A 24,662-nucleotide genomic window follows, 5' to 3' on the forward strand; every position below is an offset into this window, starting at 1 on the left:
GTGCTTGAGAAGACCCGTCAAGCCATATTAAATCCTAGTTGTGGCTGATACTAGTGTCACATAACCAGCACCTGGGCAGGTGGTACGTAAAAAGCACCTTTCAAGTGTTGAGCCTCACGGAGGCAAAGTGGTTGTGCTCCTTTCGAAAGTTGGGCCTCACAGAGGCAATGACTGAGACCTTTGGCATTATGTTGTGCTTCAGAAGAAGACCCATCAAGTCAAGTAAAATTGCAGTCGTGACAGATACCGGTGTCATACAAATGACACCTGTGCCGGTGGCATGTCAAAGCACCTTTCAAGTGTTGGTCTTCATGGAAGCAAGGACTGAGACCATTTGGCATTATGCCAGGCTTTGAGCAGTGGGTCTCATGGAGGCAATAACCAAGTCCATTTAACATTATGCTATGCTTGAGGAGAAGACCCATCAAGTCAAGTAAAACCAGTTGTGACAGATATTGATGTCGCACAAATGACACCCGTGCCAGTGGCACATACCCATTACATTCTTAGAGTGGTTGGTGTTAAGAAGGGCATCCAGCCATAAAAACCATGCCAAAACAGTCGTTAAATGATGATGATGACGATGAAGCAGAAAGATTGGGTATTTTACTCTTATAAAATGGGAAAAAGTTGCCTAAAGGTGGTTGTCTGAAGAATTTCTGATAGGAGATACCTTCTACATGTACAATTTTGCAACTCCTATTAGGAAACGAAACAAGTGTAATGGTGAACAAATAATACTAAAAGTTTTTCTTGCTTTGATACTGGCATGGTTGTGTTGTAAGAAGTTTGCTTCTCATCCACATGGTTCCAGATTCAGTCCTGCTGAGTGGTACCTTGGGCAAGTGTCTTCTATCATAACCCCAGGCTGACCAAAGCCTTGTGAGTGGATTTGGCAGACAGAAACTGAAAGAAGCTCATTCTGTGTGTGTGTGTGTGTGTGTGTGTGTGTGTGTTTGCGTCTGTGTTTTCCTGCACTACCAACTTGACAATTGGTGTTGGTTTGTTTGTGTTCCCATAATGTTGTAGCTCGGCAAAAAGGGCTGAGAGAATGAGTAGCAGGCTAAAAAAAAATACTGGGGTCAATTCATTTTCCTAAAAGTTCAAGGCAGTGGCTCCAGCATGGCCATAGTTTAATGATCGAAACAGATACAAAACACTCACCACACTTTTGGAGTGGTTGACGTTAGGAAGGGTATCCAGCTGTAGAAATTATACCAAATCAGATTAGAACCTGGAGCAGCTAACCAGTTTTCAGTCAAACCATCCCATCCATGCCAGCATGGAAAACGGACGTTAAATGATGATGATGATGATGATGATGATGATGATGATGATGATGATATATATATATATATAATTTTATTATTTTTTTTACTTGTTTCAGTCATTTGACTGCAGCCATGCTGGAACACCACCTTAATATTCATTAATTCCGTTTCTTTACTTGGGATATGAATATAAAGTTTACAAAATATTATTGATGTTTAAGTGGTAATTATTGAAAGCGTAAAGAAATCCCTAATGTAATCTTCAAGTTTAGGGGGGTAAAAAAGTAAATAAAAATATTCAAGGGAAATAACTGAATGACTTACCAGTATTATCCGTTTTGTTTTAGCTGTTTATAAATAAATCACACACGTGTTTTTTTTTTTTTTTCTAAAACAGCATGCGACGGAAGGAGAGAACTTTGTCGATGGAAATGATAATGAAATTCAACAATTATTTATTAGATATTTATTCAAGGGTCAGCATGCAGTTCTAGAAATTCACCTACTCAACATTATACACTTCCGCAATGGCAGCCAAAAAATAAACAAATGTTTTTTTCTTTTGGGATTGAATTCCGGCATAGAAATTCATGCAGATAAGATGAAAATAATTCATCCGATGCCCCTGGCTAAGAGAACACTCATCTACAATGTGTTTTTGCATTATTTCTTTGCACCAGCAGTAGATAAGCAACACCAGATTGTAAAGTGGAATATGGCTCTTTTCAAAGAATGAACTGTAACGAACAGATTTCTTTTTTTTTTTACAGTGTTTACAGTACCATTCTTTTCCATCAATTCTGTCACCACGTGTAACAAGTCCGCATGGTACTAGACAATCGTCGCAGGTAAACTTATTCCTAATAAGCCGACGGCGCGCACAACATTCCAACATTTTGTGTCTTGAACTGCTGCATAACTCACTAATATTCCAATATTCATCTAATATTAATTCACGAGTGAGTATTTCATTTTCAGGAACAATAAGTTGTTGTGCAGCCGGTCTTCCACGAGGAATTTTCGATCTCTCAGCCGGTACTATGATATTCAATGACGTGTATGATTTATATATAAACAGTTAACGTCAATCAAATCATGTGTGTGATTTATTTATAAACAGAGTAGTACGGATAATACTGGTAAGACGTTCAGTTACTTCCCTTGAATATTTTTATTTATTTTTTTACACCCCTAAACTTGAAGATTACCACGGGGGGGGGGGGGGCGAAATGCTTAACGGTATTTCGTCTATCTTTACGTTCTGAGTTCAAATTCCGCTGTGGTTGACTTTGCTTTTCATTCTTTCGGGGTCGATAAATTAAGTATCAGTTGCGGGATCCTTGTGGTTTGACGGCCAACATTTTTTTATGTAGTGTTTTTGGTACCGAAACACTTTCAAACTTCGAATACTTGTATATTTTGTTATAGAACAGATAAAAAAATTTGTATTCGAAGTTATTTCATGTAAAAAATGTCGTATTTTGGTAATTTCAACCAATCACTGACGTCTATTGAGGTGAAAACAATTACGCCGTGGAATGTAAACAACGGTGTTACGGGATTTTTTCCCTTGATTAAAATTAGTGTCGTTGTTTGTCAACAAAAACTATCCGTTGTCAACAACAACTATCAGCGGTATATATTTCGTTTGCTACTGTTATTTATGACATCGTTCGTGCGTTTGTACTGGTTTTAGCTTTAGGGTTTTAGGGTTAGGGTTCGGGTTTTAGAATTAGGGTTAGTTTTAGGATTACGGTTAGGGTTATGATTATTTTTGCCATAACCTCAAACCCTAACTCTATAACTCATAACCATAACCCTAACCCTAACCCTAACCCCAACCCTAACCCTAAAACCCGAACCCTAACCCTAAAATCCTAAACCCTTACTAGGGAATAATGATATAATTAAACAGGGAATAACACACTTGACACCGAACAGCACTAACTGTATTCAGCTGAATAGACGTCAGTGATTGGTTGAAATTACAGAAATACGACAACTTTAACATGAAATAACTTATTAAGAAGTAATTTTTGTTAAGAAGGCTAAGAGAAAAAGATGTTGGTGGACATTGGAATTAGACACAGGGAAAATGACTGTAACTTTTTTATTTTTTAATTTTGGCGATTTTCGTTTTCGATAATGTGTTTTACATGTCACGGTCATGCGATTCCCCCATAAAAAAAATTTTGGACCCAACTAACCCCCACACACACACACACACACGGGGGGGGGGGGAGGGGGATATTTATTATTTTATTTAGGCGATTTTCATTTTTGACATTGTGTTCTACATGTCCAGGTCGTACCCTAACCCTAACTCCTCTTATTTATTTAATTTTTTTTTACGGAATCCCACGTTTTAGGCTATGGAGATTCCGATTCTGAAAAAAAATTGTTTGAAAAATTTCAATTCCCCGCCCCACCAAGCAGGCTATTTACATGCTAGAAATAACAGCCAAATCTGGTTAGGGTTAGGGTTAGGGTTAGGGTTAGGTTTACCCTAACCCTAACTCAAAACCTAAACCCTAACCCTAACCCTAACTCAAAACCTAAACCCTAACCCTAACCCTGAGCCTAACCCTAACCCCGTTTGCCAAAGCGCATTTTTTCCTTCATATTTATTTCATATAAGGTGCACTTCAATTTGAGATATTTGATAATTTTTTTTTCAGAATCGGAATCTCCATAGCCTAAAACGTGGGATTCCGTAAAAAAAAATATAATAAATAAGGTGGGGAAAGGTTCAGATTACATATAGTCCATCTGGACCAATGCAAGATTTGGATTGTCCGCGTTTAGCTGTTATTTCTAGCATATCAAGTTTCGTGGTGGGGACTCCACATGTAATCCTTTTTGTTTCAATATAAATGTAAGCCGTTCATTTTCACATCTAAGTTGCGAGAAGGCTATTCGTACGACCTGGACATGTAGAACACAATGTCAAAAATGAAAATCCCCGCCCCCCCCGTGTGGGGGGGGGGGGGGTGATGGTTCAAAATTTTTTTTAGGGGGAATCGCATGACCGTGACATGCAGAACACATTAACGAAAACGAAAATCGCCAAAATTAAAAAATAAAAAAGTTACAGCCATTTTCCCTCAGTGTCTAATTCCAATGTCCACCAAGATGTTTTATATGACACATTCTACCAGTATCCCACGTTTGAAAGTGTTTCGTTAAGAAAACAAGTGTTGGCCGTCAAACCATATAGATCCCAGTTGCGTACTGGGGTCGATCTAATCGACTACTCCTTCCCTCAAACTTTCAGGCCTTGTGCCCAGATTAGAAAAGAATATTTTTTCATGAGGCGGTTGACTTTCAAATGAGAACATAATTGTGTTTACACCGCCTACTGCTGAGACTATTGTCTGACGTTGTTGACATTCATAAGGTAAATGCTTTGTTATGATTATCTACTTTAAATCTGTTGTGTTTTTCACATGATATTTAATATATTTACACTTACAAGTAAATATGGATATGTTTTACGAATTATTTTACTTTATGGATTCAGAAAATTTTTTCGAAGAAATTATTCAAGTGTACATAACTTTATGTTGTGTGTTAAGCTATTTTGACTCGCTACTTCAGAGGACAATTTAAATCTCAGGACAAAATTAATTATAAGATTTATTAGTATTCTTCTTCAAAATTACTTGCTCACTTTACCTTTGAATATATCCATATTAAACAATTTCATATTTTCAAATTTACATTGGTCATTAGTTATAAGAAGAGTAATTAATAATATGCAAGTAAACATTTTCATTTATAACTTACTTAAAATAGGGTATCCCGTAAATGACAAATTACAAAATAGAAAATGTTTTCGAAACTGAAAATAAACGGTCTGATTGTTTTGCACATGTACTGTTTCACGTGCGCATGCATATGTACACATATGTGTGCATTTATACTTGAAAACATGCATCTTTCTAAAGGTATTCAAATTGTGACCATGACCACGGTTGGAACGCTTTAAAATTGTTCCAACTGTGACCATTCCATCTTTTGAAAATGTTCCAAGTGTGACCATCTCTATTTTTGTTTTTTGTTGTTTTTTTTGTCACCCTAATCGCCCTTATCTCGCACCTTATGTTTTTAAAAGATACATTGGATTATGTAATCTAGGACATGCTGCCTGAAAAATATGGGAAGGTCACGAGTAGAATATTGTTGATGATTGGTCTACCAGAACTAACCTGAAACTAAACAACTAGTGATAGATTTGTGTATGCGTGTGTGCACGTCCTCTAGCATGCTAGAAATTACAGCTACAGTTCCTAATCAATCCATGAATTACCATCAAAATATTGAAAAACAAACATTGATACTCAACAGAATATATTTCAGCATTGTTGAAATATATATTGTTGTTTAACCCCAGATCAGCTTCGATCAGTCCTATGATCGACGACATTCCAACTACAACCATTATGACTGCTAATGATCTTCCTATGATAGAAAACCTTCCAACCCATTGTTTAAAAAATATTTTGGGAGTGGTGTATCTAAGATTATCCAAAGTGTCTTTAAGAAAAAAATCTAAGTAGAGTGTTACATGGTCATGTTTGTAATGTAGGATGGTCGCGATTGAAACACCCTTGGAATAATTTTGAAAGCCTGAATGGTCACTTATGGAATGCACTTTTGGAATCCACAAATAAAAACAAACAAAGATAGATTTGTTTGTTTTTATTTGCTGATTCTGGAGGAAGAAGCTGAGCTTCATGACATTGCAGGCCTTCTAATTCTGGTGAAATGTAAGGCATCAATGTTGTGTTTAAACTGTTGCAGGTATATTACTTGCAGAAAAGAGATCCCAGAGACATAATGCTCTGAGGAAGAAAGAGTGGGCATATAAGTTAGTGCAAGGCCAGTGGAATGAGGATGGTTTGGACACAACAAAGACAACGAAGTAGAGAGATTAGTGGTTAGGGAGTGCCTATGTGGTAGAGGTACAAGTTCAGCCAGCTGTGAGGAATATGTCTGTGAGTGATTTAATGCCAATTAGTTGGGTGACCCTGCAACAGTAGATGTTAGATCAGTACTCTATTTTAAAGCTTTGCTTGAGCCTTATAGAGTATCAATAGCTATTGGGCACTGAAATATCCTCTGGCCCTAAATAGAAAGGCCAGTCTTTAGGATGTAGTGTTAGGTACATTAAAGTTGTACTTCCGTCAGGAGAGGTCCTTAGTGATAAGGAAGCTTAGCATTCAGAGTGAAGTGAGAGCTGTAGCTGAGTGTCATTCATGTTCAAGGAGGGAAAGTGTAATGATGTTTTCTTGATATGGGTAATGCTTGAAATGTTTTGCAGTTAAAAGGCAAAATTGGAATGGTCAAGCAGGAGAATACTCTCAAAATCTCATGGAATCAGTGCAGATTTAGCATGTGACTGATGCATGATTGGAGAAGGTTAGGAAAGAATGAAAGTCATATCTAAGCATAAGAGCGGGTACTGTTGAACATGGTAGCAAGTACACTATGGAATGCAATGGGTTGCTGCACAATATGTCTGTTGAAATTACTAGCCATGATGTTAAAGTCGTTGTCTTTGATCATCAAGGTAATATACAAAAGGACTTCACAAAATCGATCCTTCTGTTCATGTCAGTCTCTGCATATGCATATGTACAGATAAATATCATTGTTGCTTTATCCAAGATTGGTCTCAGATTCAACTATCCTCTCACACTCTGACTACCTCAATCACTATCTCCACGTTTCTCTGTCAAAAGTATATCCACACCTTCCCACACCATCACTATTGCCTACTCTGAAGAATTTATGTTTTTCTTTCCTTGTGAGAAGTCTGGCTGAAGCTCTCCTCCATTTTTACCTCTTATATGCAGTTAATGTCTACTTATATTGACATTTCAACAATCTCACCAGACCTACCTCATTGTTCCAATACCAAGTATGGTTGATCTGAAGTTGTAGACTTGACTGAGTAGATAGTTGGGAAGCAATTTTCAGCATCTGAGAAAAAAAGTCTGTGTGAATGTTTGCTTGCAAGAAGTACATACATGCATATATGGGTAAAAATATTTGCATATATGGTGCAAATAACATGAAATATGTATACAAACGAGTTAAATACGTTAACAAAAAGGAAAAAATGGAAAACAGGACAAATAAACACAGAGAAAGGACCTTTCATCAGTTGTCGGCTGTCTATCTACTCCTCATTCAAAATGGGGAGTAGACAGACAGCCAACAACTGATGAAGGATCTTTTCTCTGTGTTTACTTGTCTTGTTTTTCATTTTTTTCTCGTTGTTTATGTATTTCATGTTATTTGTATTGTTGGTGATGTCCTGTACCCATATATATATATATATATATATATATATATATATATATATATATATATATACACACACACACATACATATATATATATATAATCTATTATTTGTTAATTGAATGCGATGCATCCATTTCCAAGTAAGTATATATATATGCGCACAAATGGACACCTCACACTATCTCCTCCTCATATTGTATCCCTTCCGCCCATCAACTCTCACTACAGCTATTCCGGGATACCATGTTATTTTACATGCTACCACTACCATTTCACTAAACAGCCATACTTCAGCCATTATTATTGTTCTCTCCACTCACATGCTTCATTGATTCACCACCCACCTACCCTCAACACATTGAGCCAAATTATCTCTCGTCATACACTATACTTGCGTCTCTTTCTCTCTGCTGCTCCTTGCTGCCTATCCAACCACATCATCTCCCTTTCTTGTCCTCCCTCCCATCATTACTAGCTTGTTGCTCTCCCCTCCCTTCTCATTCTCTCTTCTGCAGCCCTCTAACTTCCCAACTCATTAACTCATTGGTCATCCACCCTTCAACTCTACCCAGTTTTGTAGTTGCAATCTGCCTCTGTATCCCTTGTCTCCTGCTTCCCATACAATCTTGCAACCCTACCCACTTCTCATCTCATGCCTTCAGAGGCCACCTGTACACTTCATCTCCACTATTTATCTCATCACAAATCCTGCAGAACATTCTCTTCCTCTTTTCCAAATGTGAGTAGCCTCCTTGACAAGGACATGCTCTGTCTTCTCCCACTTCTCATACTTTAATTCCTTGTCCCCTATCATAAAACCACTATACCCTTCCCTTTCCCTTAAGGTTTCTAGTTTTGCAAGCTGCATGGCAACCTGACTAGTGTTGGGAGCAAGGAAAAATACTCAGTAGTTACCCTTAAGAAGGGCATCCAACCATAGAAACCATGCTATAGCAGATACTGGAACACAATGCAGATTTTGGTCACATTGGATCCTGTCAAACCATTCAACCCATGCCAGCATGAAACATGAAGTTGTGATAGTGATGATGATTTCAGTGTCCATAAATAATTCTGAAACCTTCCATCTCTTATTTATGTATTTATAGAAGCTGTGACAAAATGGAAACATTTTAATTTAGTGAGACATCCAAACTGAAGTGGTAATGTTACAGTCTCAGTTTCATCAGTAACAGCTAGTAGAAACTTCCCCAAGACACCTGATGAAGGCTGGAGGGTATATCAGCTGAAATGTTGTGTTAACAACAAACAAGATGAGGACAAATATCCATCAGATGTAAATAATGGAAATAATTGACACTGTAAAGTAGTTGATATTAGGATGAGCACCCAGCCAAAGAGGCCATGCCAAAGCAGATGCAGAAGCTCAACACAGCCCTACAGTGTCAGATCCTGTTGATCTAATCTATCCATTTTAACATGAAAGATGGATATTGAATGATGATAGCTCTCATGTCTATTTTTATTCAGGCAAAATCATGAGAGGACTTTGGGGATAAGCTGGACTCTGACTTTAGGTTGACCAATAAAGTATTCTGGCAGAGAATCCGTTGACTTTGTAACAAAAAACTCTTTACCTCATCATCATCATCACCATTTAACATCTGTTGTCTGTGCTGGCATGGGTTGGTTGGTTTGACTGGGCTGGCACACTGGAAGGCTGCACCAGAGCCCAGTCTGATTTGGCATGGTTTTCTATGGCTGGATGCTCTTCCTAATGCTGACCACTCTAAGAGATCACAGCTCCAGTAGTATGCACATCTAGGGGTAGGCCAAGAATGAGATGGTTGAATTTTATCCATAGTCGCAGTTGGTCATGCTAGGGAACTCATTGGAAAAGTCTAATGATGGTTGCTTCTGATAGGGCTCTATGGAGGAGGTGTGTGAAGACTCTACCTCCATGACCTTCCCATGAATAGTGGACAGAGAAGATGGATTGATAACTTTTAAATTGATTAAATTGTTGTGTTTAAATTGATTAAATTGTTGTGATAAATTGATTAAATTGTTGTGATAATTTCACACATTATCTTTTAATCAATTTTAATATATATATATATATAAACTGGCACTACATTGGTTATGAAAACAAAGGTTCCAGTTGATCTGATCAACAGCACAGCCTGCTTTTGAAATTAACCTGCAGGTGGCTGAGCACTCCACAGACACATGTACCATTAATGTAGTTCTCATGACACTGAGTGTGACAAAGTTGGCCCTTTGAAAAACACATTCTGTTCATTTTTGCCAGATGAGTGGACTGGAGCAACGTGAAATAAAGTATCTTGCTCAAGGACACAATGCATCACTGGGAATTGAAATCACAACCTTACGATCATGAGCTAAATACCCTAACCACTAAGCCACATGCACACACACATTGCCAGCTGCTATACCTGTGTGGCACCACCAGAAGATGTAAAGGAATTAACAGTTTTATAATAAAGCAATTGTTATGATAACAGTCATATCCACAAACCTTTCCTTTACTATATATTTAACCAGATTAGCCTCTTGTCGCAAGCATATGCAGCAACTAGTTCTATCATACAGTATTCATCATTTCTGATTTTTGCTAAAGATATCCAACATTTTGGATTTTGAAACAGTAATTTTTCTCCAACTTATTCCTTCCTTTATCCAATAACTCTTCTTGCAAACAACATAAGACTTGACAAACTGCTACTGTCAGACATTATTTTTCTTTATGTATACCACTTATAAAAACGTTTTATTTTCTTAATATTTATATAAAAAATATTTTGTGTACTTTCAGAAATATAACCAAAATTACTATATGGCATTCATTCACAACTCATTCAATCACATACTAAATAGATTTGGACTCTTTTATTCTAAACTACATTTTAATATTGCATTTTGCTGTCAACAAACTTCTTACTTTAAAAGAAATTTAAACTGTTCGTCTTCTGCTCTTGTTAGAAATTCATTATTATCAAAATATTACTATATCAAGTATAATTACCATAACTTTAAATTATCTCATTATGGAACTAATATTATTTGTACAATGTTTATTACACCAATATCATCTAAGTCATATCAATTTCCTGAAATTAAAGAAGACGAGCTAGAAGAGAGTTTTGCACGAGGTACCGGACCAGGTGGACAATCAGTTAATAAAACAGCAAACTGTTGTGTTCTTAAACATATACCTACTGGTATAGTTGTCAAGGTAAATGATTTAATTGTTTGATTTTTAATCCATCCACTTATACTAATCCTTTCCTTTGCTACATTTATCAACATTTTCCCAGACCAGGAAACCTAACTCTTCAGAACTTGAAAACTGTTTTACTAATTACTATTTGTTACTGAGAAACTCACCAATTATTTCACTGTAGAATGAGGTTAATTAAATAATAGTCTACCTTAACCTGAGACTATTATATACATATACATAAGCACGCACGCGCACACACACACACACACACACACACACACACACACACACACACACACACACACACACACACACACACACACACAAAAGTATCATCATTGTTGTCATTGTCATCTCAGCTGCATCATCATTGTTACATCTGGTTTTCTATGCAGGCATGGATAGGACAAAACATCTTAGTAGTATTTTGTTGTCAGATACTCTTCCAGATGTTTACTTGTTTCCCAGTTAGGTACTTAATTCTACAGGTCTTCACATATTCATCTTCTGGACTGCAAGATATATTGTTTACACTTGACATACTCACTGTTGCCCAAACAATGGGCAAATATATACAGACACACAAGTACACATGCACGCACACACACACACACACACACACACACACACACACACACACACACACACACACACACACAATGGGCTTCTGTACAGTTTCCATCAATCAAATGCCTAGTTTCATTTGTAAGGCATTAGTTGGCCTGCGGCTATGGTTGAATGCACTTGCTACAGGTACTAGTCTATGGGATGGAACACAAAACTGCATGGTTGTGAAACATACATTTTAACTATACAGCACAGCTATGCCTGCACCTCCTGTATATGTGGTGTGGCTATGTGGTAAGAAGTTTGCTTCCCAATCTCATAGTTTCAGGTTCAGTCCCACAGCATGGGACTATCTATATATATATATATATATATATATATATATATATATGTATGTATATATATATATATATATATATATCATCATCATCATCATCGTTTAACGTCCGCTTTCCATGCTAGCATGGGTTGGATGATTTGACTGAGGACTGGTGAAACTGGATGGCAACACCAGGTTCCAATCTAAATTTGGCAGAGTTTCTACAGCTGGATGCCCTTCCTAACGCCAACCACTCAGAGAGCGTAGTAGGTGCTTTTACATGTCACCTGCACGAAGGCCAGTCAGGCGATACTGGCAACGGCCACGCTTGAAATGGTGTCTTTTATGTGCCACCCGCACAAGCCAGTCCAGGGGCACTGGCAACGATCTCGCTCGAAAATCCTACGGGAGCCAGTCAGGCGGTACTGGCAACAGCCACGCTCAAAATGGTGCATCTTATGTGCCACCCGCACAAGAGCCAGTCCAGGGGCACTGGCAACGATCTTACTTGGCTTGCCGGGTCTTCTCACGCACAGCACATTTCCAAAGGTCTCGGTCAGTAGTCATCGCCTCGGTGAGGCCCAATGTACGAAGGTCTTGCCTCACCACCTCAGCCCAGGTCTTTCTGGGCCTACCTCTTTCACGGGTTCCCTCAACTGTTAGGGTGTGGCACTTTTTCAGGCAGCTATATATATATGTATATATATATATATATATATATATATATATATATATATATATATATAAACATACATACAGGATGCAATAGGTAAATTGTCGCCATTTTATATTTTAACTTCGTGCATGTGCATTGTTTGTTTCTGATTTTGTTAACTACACAGTATAGTAAGATCAGTTGGGCACTGTCTGTGAGAAAAACAGCACCATGGAAATGACATGCTGTACTGCTTGGCATTCATGCCAGAAGCTCCAATATGAACAGAGTGTTTGGGTATCAATCTGAGGACAGTGCACAGGATTCAGAAAGAGTTGGATAAGTCTAATGGTGATTATGAAGGTATGGCAGTTGGGAAAATTCACTCTGATCATTATGATAAGAAAAGAACTCCTGAATTTGTTGGTGAGATCCAGGCCATGATTGACAATAATCCCTCCTTGTCATTGAGATCCATCGAACATGCTTTGGTTTTTCTCAGAAGAGAAAAATTTCTGCTAGGATCAGATGGTGAACAAACAACAAGTGTTGGCTTGCTGTGTCCCCAAAACATGTACTGAGAGTGATAAATATCAAACATCCAGTCAACATCATGGTATCACTAGTGATGGTAATGTTATGCCTCCATTCATCTTCCCACATGACCTCAGACTCAATATGGAAGCCTTCATCTAGTGCTTGGAGTTGGTAGTGCTGCCCTGGGTCAAGAGCGTGGCTGCTGGAAGACCTTATGTCGGGCAATAGGACTGTGCACCATGCCATACAAGCAGGAGAACCCAGTTATGGCTGTCAGACAGTTGCTGCGACTACATCACCCTTAACATCTGGCCACCTAACTCCCCAGAGTGCAACTTCCTTGATTATTATGTGTGGGGTGCAGTTGAGCGAGAGACCAACAAAACTCCTTGTAACACCAAAGATGAACTGAAGGCAAGGATTATGGCAGCATTCATCAATTTAAACAAGGACACTATTCAAGGAGACCATGAGATTCCAAAGTCATTTGGAAGCCATGGTTGAAGCCAATGGTGATTTTATTGAATAAATTTACTCTTTAGTATTTCAAGATATTTTTATGTAATTTTGGTAAATATATCAATTAAGATGACATGTCAGTGTTATTTTCATTTTTGTGTAATTTAAACAACAATTTATTCACTGCACCCTATATATATATATATATATATATATATATACACATACATATATATATAAATATATATATATATATATATATATATATATATATATATATATATATATATATATATATATATATATATATATATATATATGTCTGTATGTATGCATAACTATATATATATATCTGTATATAGCTATCTGTATTTTTGTGTTTGTCCCCCACCACCACTTAACAACCAGTGTTGGTTTGTTTACATCCCTGTAACTTGGAAGTCTGGCAAAAGAAATCAATAGAATAAGTATCAAGCTTAAAGAATAAGTACTGAGATCAATTTGTCCAACTAAACCCTTCAAGGTAGTGCTCCATCTTGGCCACAGTCCAATAACTGAAATGAGTGAAAAGGTGAAAGATTAAAGATATATGTATATATGTGTTCCGTTTATATATTTGTTTTGCAAGATTTTTAATGTGAAATCATGTGTTGAAACAGATGTTGTACTTGGGGATGGTCATATTGCCAGTTTAGCCAATAGAAACACACGCACTGTATATTTGGTGTTAATTTGCTTCAGCTTTATATTACATTATATTACATTAATCCTATTTCGGCCAAAGTTCTTTCGTCACACTTCTGTGACCTCATCAGTGGTCCTTTGCTTTCTTCTTTCTTATGTGTGTCTCACCTTGCTAACGGTGCAGCATACTTTTATAGATATGACAACCTACATATGTTTTTGCTGCACAGTGTATAAGCAGTTGCATATGTAACTGGGTATGATTTTCTGTGCAGCTTCATTCAAGGTCTTTCAACCAGCTTGGCTTGAAGTGAACAGTATTCTATTTGTTGTGTATTGGTTAGGATTCAGGAGGAAGCGAGAGGAGGTTAGTTTGAGTCTGAAGTCCGATCTGATTGTAAAATTGTATGGTTCACCTTGGCTTTACACCAGTTGCTGACCGAAGTTGGGATTCTATCTAATTAGGTCAAAGTTTATTTTACTGTATTTGCAGGCTTATTTGTATATTGTAATAGAAGCTTAATTTCAAGTATGTATTTTATATATTCCTTTTTCTTTCCCTTACCAAGCATGATAAATTCCACAGTCACAGAAATCTCTGAATAACTAAGAACTTAATATGGAACTGACCCACCCTAAAATAAAATACATTACAAGAACCATACTTGAAATTAAGCTTTGACTTAATTAGATAGCATTCCAACTTTAGCCAACAACTGTGAAAGTGAGGCACAGGAAGGAAATAGTAAATTTTGAGAGAACAAAATCAGAAAATGAGGACCCTATATATCATCATCATCATCATCCTCATCATTATCATCATCATCGTCATTTAACGTCCGTTTTCCATGCTAGCATGGGTTGGACGATTTGACTGAGGACTGGTGAAACCAGATGGCTACACCAGACTCCAATCTGATTTGGCAGAGTTTATACAGCTGGATGCCCTTCCTAATGCCAACCACTCCGAGAGTGTAGTGGATGCTTTTATGTGCCACCCGCACGAAGGCCAGGCAGGCGGTACTGGCAACGGCCACACTCAAAATGGTGTATTTTATGTGCCACCCGCATAAGAGCCAGTCCAGGGGCACTGGCAACGATCTTGCTCGAAAGTCCTTACACATGCCGCGGGCACAAGTGCCAGAAAGGCGACGCTGGGCACAGGTGCCATCCCAATTTTGCTTTTGCTTGCCCAAATAAGTCTTCACAAGCTGAGTTTCGTATCCAATGAAGGAGACGACGTTGGTATGGATGCCAGTCGTCGAATTTAGTTCGATTTCACTTGCCTCAACAGGTCTTCGCAAGTGGAGTTTAGTGTCAGATTTAATGTCCTTTTTTCCATGCTGGCATGGGTTGGACAGTTCAGTAGGACCGATGAGCTGGTGTCTACATGAAATTTTGTATGAGAAAGCACAAGGTTTAAAATCCCAGCATTTTGCATAAAGTTAAGATCACACACACACATGCATACACACACACACACACACACACTATCTCTCTCTCTCTCTCTCTCTCTCTCTCTCTCTCTCTCTCTCTCACGCGTATGAATATGGATGTGTATCATCATCATCATCATCATCATTTTGTGTCCATTTGCTATGCTGGTATGGGTTGGACAATTTGACTGGAGCTGTTAAGGTTGGGGATTGCAGCAGGTTCCGTTGTCTGTTCTGGCATGGCCTCAGACTCAACATGAAGGCCTACATCAAGTGCCTGGAGGAGGTAGTGCTGCCCTGGGTGAAGAGGGTGGCTGCTGAAAGACCTTATGTCTGGCAATAGGACTCTGCACCATGCCACACAAACAGGAGAACCCAGTCATGGCTGTCAGGCAATTTCTGTGACCACCAGACCACAACCCACTTCATTATTATGTGTGGGGTGCAGTTAAGCGAGAGACCGACAAGACACCACCAACTTAAACAAGGAAACTATCCAAGGAGACCATGAGATTCCAAAGTCATCTGAAAGTCAATGGTGATTTTATTGAATAAATTTACTCTTTAATATTTCAAGATATTTTAACGTAATTTTGGTAAATATATCGACTTAGATGAGATGTCAGTGTTATTTTCATTTTCGCGTAAATTAGTCGACAGTTTATTCACTGCATCCTGTATGCATGCGTGTGTGCATGTCTATATTTATTTATATATATATATATATATAGAATCCATGCTAGCATGGAAGGTGGACGTTAAACGATGATGATGATGATGATGATGAGATAGATAGATAGATAGATAGATAGATAGGTGAATAGACAGACCCGGTCTTTACAGTTGTCACCTACTTGTCCCTGCCTTACCTACTTATCCTTCAACACTTGTTCTTCATTAATTCACTCCCTCACTCATTCCCCCATCTCTATCTCTCACTTTCTCCATCCAAGTATTGCAACTGTTAACTACTCTCACTCCCTGTTCTTTTGTCCCTTCTCACTTCTATTCAACTAACATTTTGAGAATCCATCCTGCCATGTGATCATTACTATTTTATATCTCTTTCCCATTCCAACTTTATTACTCCCACACTCTCTTCTATAATGTGACAAGCCTGCTTCGTATTTTAACTTTCCATCTTCTAGCATAAAGCAGCCTCCCTCTCTACTGTAACCCCAGTTCAGTAGAAGGAGGTCTTGTTATCTAGTATACTGTATAAAGCAGTTGGCAATAGGAAGGGCATCCAGCTGTAGAAACTGAACCAAAGCAGACATTGAGGCACAATGGAGTCCTCTGGTTCATTGACTCTTGTCAAGCCATTTAGTCTATGCCAGCTCAGAAGATGGACTTTAAATGATGATGATTCATATATGTATATATGTATGTACATAGGAGAGAAATGTGTCCACATGGATGATGGTTCACTTGCATTAAACGAGGCTGCAAAGAGAGAGGTTTGGAGACGCCACTATGAAAGGTTGCTCAATAAAAAGAACGAATGGGAGAAAGAGAGTCTGCCGAATGTCGACCCAACAGAGGGATCAGCTATCCGAATTGACAGTACCTTGGTAGATAAAGCAATCAAGAGTATGAAGACAGGGAAAGCCCCCGACCCATCAGAAATCACTGCAGAGATGCTCAAAATATCTGGTAGTGTCGGCTATAGCCTAGTCACCAATATTGTTAACCAGGTGATACACGAAGGAGTCATACCCAATGACTGGTGTAGCAGCACCATAGTCAACTGTTACAAAAGTAAAGGTGACGCTTTAGGTACAGATAATTACAGAGGTATCAAATTGTTGGACCAGTTAATGAAGGTCACTGAGAGGGTCATAGCCCAACTAATTAGGGAGAGAGTCAGTTTAGATGTGATGCAGTTTGGTTCGTGCCAGGGAAAAGCACCACTGATGCTATATTTCTGGTAAGACAGCTGCACGAGAAATACCTAGCCAAGGATAAACCTCTGTACCTAGCTTTCATTGACATGGAGAAAGCCTTCAACAGGGTCCCCTGATCCCTTACCTGGTGGTCAATGAGGAAACTAGGGATAGATGAATGGTTAGTGAGAGCTGTGCGAGCCATGTACAGGGACGCTGTCAGTAAGGTGAGGGTTGGCAATGAGTACAGTGAAGAATTCCAGGTAGAGGTGGGGTCTTCTTTCCCTTTGTAGTAGTTCTACTGTTATTACTACACAGATAGAGTAACTATACAGATAGAGTTGCTCTATAGACAATGACATTTGAGAAACAATATCCTCCTGGCAGGCATTTCAACAGTGGCAATAGGTAGCATTTCACCAGTTACAGATTGAGCTGTTGGGTGGAGACTGTGTAGGTGCATAGTTGTTTCTGTTATAGCATGCAGTGTTGTGAAATGAAATTATCTGAGCACGAGTAGCTTATCTTGATGGTATAGACATTAAAGAATTTATCATAACTATGGGTTCTTGAGGACTGCTGTCTAATTAGTGACAAGTTTCTGATTTCATTAGTAGATACATTGAAATTGGATGGAATATTAACTTTCTAATCCTTTCTAATTCTCTTTAGGTATGGGAGAGAGTGGGATGGGGAATCATCATGCTAACTTATCTGTAAAGCCACTCCTCACTACAAGTGAAACTTAATTAAAGTCCTAAACTCCATTTTTATGATTTAGGGGATGATAATAAATACAATCATTATCATTTAATGTCCATTTTTCATGCTGATATAGGTTGGATGGTTTGACAGGAACAGGCCATATCAGGTTCCATGGTCTGTTTTAGCTTGGTTTCTACAGCTGGACACTCTTCCTAATGCCAACCACTCCACAGAGTGTACTGGGTGCTTTTTGTGTGGCACCATCACAGGCACTTTTTAAGTGGCACCAGCACCCACACTATCAGTTTTTACATGGCACCTTGGTTTTAGGATCTCAATTCTGTTGTAGTGGGTGAGTCTTCTCAAGTACAGCAATGTGCCACATGTATGCATGTGTCAAACAATTTATTGAGGTAGATTTCTTACAATTAGTTGCCCTTCCTGTCACCAGCCCTCTTCTGTTTCTCTTCTCTTCTCTCTCTTACCAGCTAAACATTATCACCACTCCATTTCTATACTGCTAGCTGTCACTCTTTCACTTGGTCACTCATTACTAATCTCTCTCTCTCTCACCTGCAAAGATGTGGGTGTAGTGTCTCATTTGCATTACCCTCTACCATTATTGCCTGTCTTATTACACTCTGTCTGTACTGTTTCTTCAATTTTTCCCTCAAGTTCTTCCTATCACTGTGACCTCACCTCCTATCTTCTTTTTTTTTCCTCCCTCTCAACCTAGTTCTTCCTTTGCAATCAATCTCTCACCTACATTGCTCTGAATAAATGGAGACAATGTGGAACAGTAACAATTCCCTTTTCTTGTGCTGTGCTTAAAATGTAACCTACATTTGTGAATGAGCAGAGACATCATAGGGTCAAGAGGACTCTTTAGTCTTATCATGTCAAGAATATAGCAACCTATTAAATAAAAGTTAAATACACTCAGTACATTCTGAAAGTGGCTGGTATTAGGATGGGTATCCTTACATAAAAACCATACTGAAAGAAAGCATTTCATCAAGATGTGGTCTCCCAACCACACCAAAGAGAACTAACTCCAAATAAGAACTGACTCAGTACAACCCATATGCAAAGTGGACATCAAGTGCAGGCATGGCTGATTGGTAAGAAGTTTGCTTCCCAACCACATGATTCCAGGTTCAGTTCCAATGCAGTTCTCTAACTCCTGGCTGTTTGATGACCATTGGTACTACTGAGTTTGTCCATCCTTTGACAAAATTTGCTTTTGCCCTACAGGATGTCCAACAATACACCTTACTCTTTACTCAGTAGGCTTGGTGCAGTTCAGTTTAGTTGCCAATGGTCCAATCATGTGACTTGTTCTTAGTTACATGTTACCAGTAACACTTAGAGCAACTTGGCATAACATACGTGCATGTATCTATCTATAGATACTCACATACATTCACATACAATCACACACACATAGAGACACACATGCATGCGCACACACAGAGGTGTGGCTGTGTGATTAAGAAGTTTGCTTCTGAACCACGTAGTTTCAGACTCAGTCCCCTTGCATGAAACTTTAGGCAAGTATCTTCTATTATGACTGTGGTTTGGCCAAAGCTTTGTGAGCAGGTTTGATAGTTTGAGTCATATGTGTATGTGTGTTTGTTTGTGTTTTCTTGTTTTGACATTGGTCACTAACTGTAAACAAATATTACCATAATACAAGTAGTGTTGTTCAATTGCAATCTTCCTTGGAAGCATATCCAGCCATAGTGCTGTTCATATTCAAAGGACTAGGGAAAATATTACTCTGTTACCTTGTTGGTAATAGGTAATGGTTGGCAACATGAAGAGAACCCAACCATAGAAAATCTGCTTCAAAATGCTTCATTTGATCTATGCAAGCATGGATGTTAAAATGATGATGATATAATATATGTAAATCTATGTCATAGACATACAAACATATCAACTTTACCTATTTCTTTGGAGATTGACAAAAAGTGGTGAACTGCCTCATCAATTTTTAACCCTTATTTGGGTTGCATCTGAGGTGCCTACATCACCTGATCAATTCCAGAGAAATAAGTAGCTATTCTCTTTATATGCCTGCATATATATATATATATATATATATATATGTATATATATATATATATGTATGTATAATGTTTCTTGATGTTAAAGAAAGCTATTCCTGTTTGATAGAAATACATTTTCTGTTTTCAGTGTCATGTGAGTAGATCATTGGAAGTTAACAGAAAACAAGCTCGTGAAATAATGAAACAAAAGCTGGATGTTTTCTTATATGGAAAGGACAGCTTCTCAGAACGTAAAAAAGCAGAATCTGCTGTTAAATTAGCTAAAAGGAAAAGCAAAACCAATAAACGTTTAGAAATGAAAAAAGCATTCAATTTGGAAAAAGAAAAATAACCATTGCTATGAACTCAGTTTTTAAATCATAACTGCAAGAATAAATCTATGTCTTTTGTAAAGATGAAAATCTAATAATTGTAATATAACCTTGAAGTTATTGTAAAACTGTTCTTTAATACAATTTCTATTGAATTAAGTCTACTAATAAAAAGAAGCTAAAAATTAAGTTGTAATTCTTTGCTTTTTTTTTTTTTTTTGTTAACGTAGAAACGAATGTCCCAACTGTGATGTTTGATGTGTAATAAAAGAAATTTTATAAATCTTAATGCAAACAGCTCAACTAATATATTAAAAGAAGTGTAACTCTTTGATCCTTTGCCTGTCTTTTGTATCACATATGATACACAGGACATATTTCCCTGGTATCTGTGCATCATATATGATACACTCTCTTGATTTTTTTTCATCCACCAGAGTAACTTGGGACTCATGAAAGGGAAGATTTCTATTACTCAAAATGTATGAAACAAGAGCTAATTAGAAGTCTGCAGAAAAGCATGGATTTCTAGGACAAAACTTATGAAAATGTTTTGGGCAGGCAAAGGGTTAAAGTATTTATTCATTCTATTTTTGAGTCAATCTATTAAATATATTCCTTTGTTTTAATCTTCAATAGTTGTTTTCAGCATCTCCCTGGTCACTCCCATCCACTCTTCTATTATGTGAGTAACCATGTAGGTGACATCATATTGTTCACAATTTGGTTTACAGTTTTGGTTTGTATGACTTTAACAATATCAAGTGTTACTGGAAGCAACAATAACACATGAATAATACAACAGCTGTTTTTCTAACTCTTTCACAATAATTGATATTTTCCTTTATAGCAAAGATTTAAAAGTAAAATTTTAAAATTATGAACATCATTATCTTTAGAAATGAAATATTTTCTTCAATCCATCCAGCCATCTTCTTTGTCTACTATTCCTGGGAGGGTCATTAGGAAGGGCATCCAGCCATAGAAACCTTACCAAATCAGATTGGAATCTGGTGCAGCTCCCTGGCTTACCAGTTTTCAGAGTGTAGTGGGTGCTTTTTGCATGCCGCCAGCATGGGTGACATTGATGTAGTACCAGCATCGGCTACGACTACTATCTCACTTCGCTTGACAGATCTACACAAGCACGATTTTTAAAATTATTATTTACTGAAAAACTTTCTCTTTGAGATGCAGATTTCAAAAATCAAAACCGTTTTTCTCAAGGATACACCATTTCAAAGCCTTTCAGGGCTATACACACATGCGCTCTCATTTATATAGAATATATATATATAGAAAGAGAGAGAGAAGTGTATGTATATCATCATTATTGTTTTAATGTCCACTTTTCCAAGCTTGCACAGGTCAGTTGGAGTTTATTGAGGCTGATTCTCAACAGCCAGATGTCCTTCCTGCTACCAACTCTCACCTGTTTCCAAGTAAGGTAATATTCCCTCATGGCTGAATATGTTTTTGCAGAATATTGGAAATGAATGACACTGCTCGTATAACTGTGACACTCATTTACAACTACTATGCTATATTAAAACAAGATAAGTAGACATAAACATACTCAAATACACATAAATACATGTAAAAATATATACACATACCCACACACATACAAACTGTTTCAGTTTCTGCCTACCAAATCCACCCACAAAGCTTTGGTAGCCTAAGGATAGAGTTTCCCAAGGTGCCACACAATAGGACTGAAACCCAAACCATGTGGTTAGGATGCAAACATCTTAACCATGCAGCCACGTATCTCCATATATGTTTGTGTGTGTAGAATGTAGGTGTGTATATCATAGTCTTATTTCCATGGTCCATTTTGGCATGGGTTGGATGGTTTGACATGATCCCTCTAGCCAGAAGACTACATTGAACTCTAGTGTCTGGAATGGCAATGTTTCTACAGTTATAGGCCCTTCCTAACACCAAACACTTTACAGAGTATACTTCATATTTTTCTGTTGCGCCAGTGAAGTGAGATCACCAAATAATTCACATGACAAGATCCCTTGATACCATCACATATTTTACTCATCCCACATGTAGTCCTCTACGTTCATTGTCTGTGTTTCACTACCATACACCAGAGAGAGAGAGAGAGAGAGAGAGAGAGCAGAAAGTAGAATAAAAGGTTTTTAAAAATTGACTCTGCATTTTTGAAAACATTATGTTATGGGATTATTTTTAGCATGGTTTTATTCTTGCCTGAAGAGCTAGCTTAATATTTACATTAATTTTAAGATTGTATATATATATTTATTAGTGCAGCCAGGTAAGTAATTTATTACTTATTATAAAATATAATAAAATAAATTATCTATACATGTTTATTAAGCTGTGAAACAGTTGTAACTAAATAAGAATTTCCAATGGTAAAATAAATTTTATCATAGTATATTTTTCTTGTTATTTATGATTTTATATATATATATATATATATATATATATATACTAGCAGAAATACCCGGCGTCGCCCGGGTTAAAGAGAATAATGAAATCTAAACACGCCGTCTAGACTACGCAACCCTCAACTGTTAGTAACTACGATACCATATTTCTACATTAATAACTCTCCAATCCATGCCAGCATGGAACATAGATATTAAGTGGAATGCTAGAAGAAAGTTTTCAACTCATATGTATATAAAGTAAATACACGTAATTCAGAAACACGTTTTGTGTATTTTATTTCATAACCAAACAAACAGGTACAGATTATAAATAATGAAAGGCCAATTTTGGTGATTCATTTGACAGAGGTAGTAGAGAGACAATGCGATGATAAATCTGAGGTCGGATCTTGAAAGTTTGGATGAATGCTGCCTCAGTTAAATCTCTTGTGGTTCCAAATGATGTCATCTGTAGTACAGCGTCGTATTGTCTAATTTTACAGTTCTATATTTAAGAGATGAGGAATTATTTACATTATTTACATTATCTACACTAAGGTGGAAGGTGAGACAGGTACTGGAGAAAGCGAAACTTCCCAAACCAAACATCACTAAGGAAGAAAAGTTCGCTATCAAAAGGCTACAAGGAGACAATTCCATCATAGTTCTCCCAGCGGACAAGGGAAATGCTACAGTGGTGATGAACAAGTCTGACTACTCCGAAAAATTGGCAAGTCTTATAAGTGATGGTAGCTACAGTAGAGTAAAGAAAGACCCAACTCTGAAAACAGAGAGGAAGTTGTCACAGATCTTGATCAAGAACAAGGATCACTTCACACCAATGAAGTACAGACAGCTGACTCAACACTACAGTAAACTACCACACATGTACGGTCTCCCTAAGATTCACAAGGAAGGTATTCCACTAAGACCTATAGTGAGCTGTAGCGGTTCAGCATGTCATCCACTGAGCCGCTTCTTGGTGGATATAATCAGTCCATTAGCAGGAAAGTCAACATCATACGTGAAGAATTCCATCCACTTCACAGAATTGATCAAGGATACCCCCATTGAATCCAACCAGATGGTGAGTCTAGATGTGATAAGTCTATTCACCAAAGTCCCAACTGGTGAAGCACTATCGGTGATTCAAGAAAAACTAGTGACAGACACCCATCTAAAAGAACGCACTAGTATACCAATAACAAACTTGATGGAAATGTTGACTTTCTGTGTAGAAACTACCTACTTCAGTATGGACACTGATATATATCGACAAGAAGATGGTTTAGTTATGGGTTCGCCATTATCACCGATAATAGCCAATATATACATGGAATACTTCGAGAATTTGGCTTTAGGATCAACACCACTAAAACCAACCCTATGGCTGCGATACGTTGATGACACCTTTATTCTCTGGCCCCACCAGCAAGATGTCCAAATGCTGCTAGATCATGTGAACTCAATAAATCCATCCATACAGTTCACCATGGAAAAGGAACAGAACAATCAGCTGGCATTCCTGGACGTATTAATAACACGCACCGAGTATGGATTCAGGACATCCGTATATCGCAAGCCAACCTTCACTGGACGATACCTTAACTTCAATTCCCACCATCCATACAGTGTAAAGAGAGGAATTGCTCAGTGCCTAAAACACCGAGCAAAGAATATAAGTAGCGATCGTGATACCCACCACGAGGAAATGATCAAGCTCAGTAACAATCTATTAAGAAACAACTACCCCAAGAACATACTATCTACTCCAATTATGAAGAAAAGAGAGGATGAAACCAATAAACTGTCTACAGTCTGTCTACCCTATGTGAAAG

The 24,662-nt window shown here is 37.7% G+C and overlaps 1 protein-coding gene across 1 annotated transcript in view; it reads left to right on the forward strand.

The window, feature by feature from the left end:
* Window positions 1-4,532: 4,532 nt before the first annotated feature.
* LOC106882168 (nudix hydrolase 6) overlaps window positions 4,533-24,662 on the forward strand; it is a 75,349-nt gene continuing 55,219 nt past the window's right edge. The window contains exons 1-2 of the mRNA XM_014932750.3: window positions 4,533-4,668; window positions 10,381-10,800. Coding sequence (XP_014788236.1) covers window positions 10,402-10,800 — 399 coding nt within the window. The 5' untranslated portion in view covers window positions 4,533-4,668; window positions 10,381-10,401. The remainder of the gene's footprint in view (window positions 4,669-10,380; window positions 10,801-24,662) is intronic.

Source organism: Octopus bimaculoides, chromosome Z (assembly GCF_046866305.1).
Source record: "Octopus bimaculoides isolate indiv1 chromosome Z, ASM4686630v1, whole genome shotgun sequence".
Lineage (NCBI taxonomy): Eukaryota > Metazoa > Mollusca > Cephalopoda > Octopoda > Octopodidae > Octopus > Octopus bimaculoides.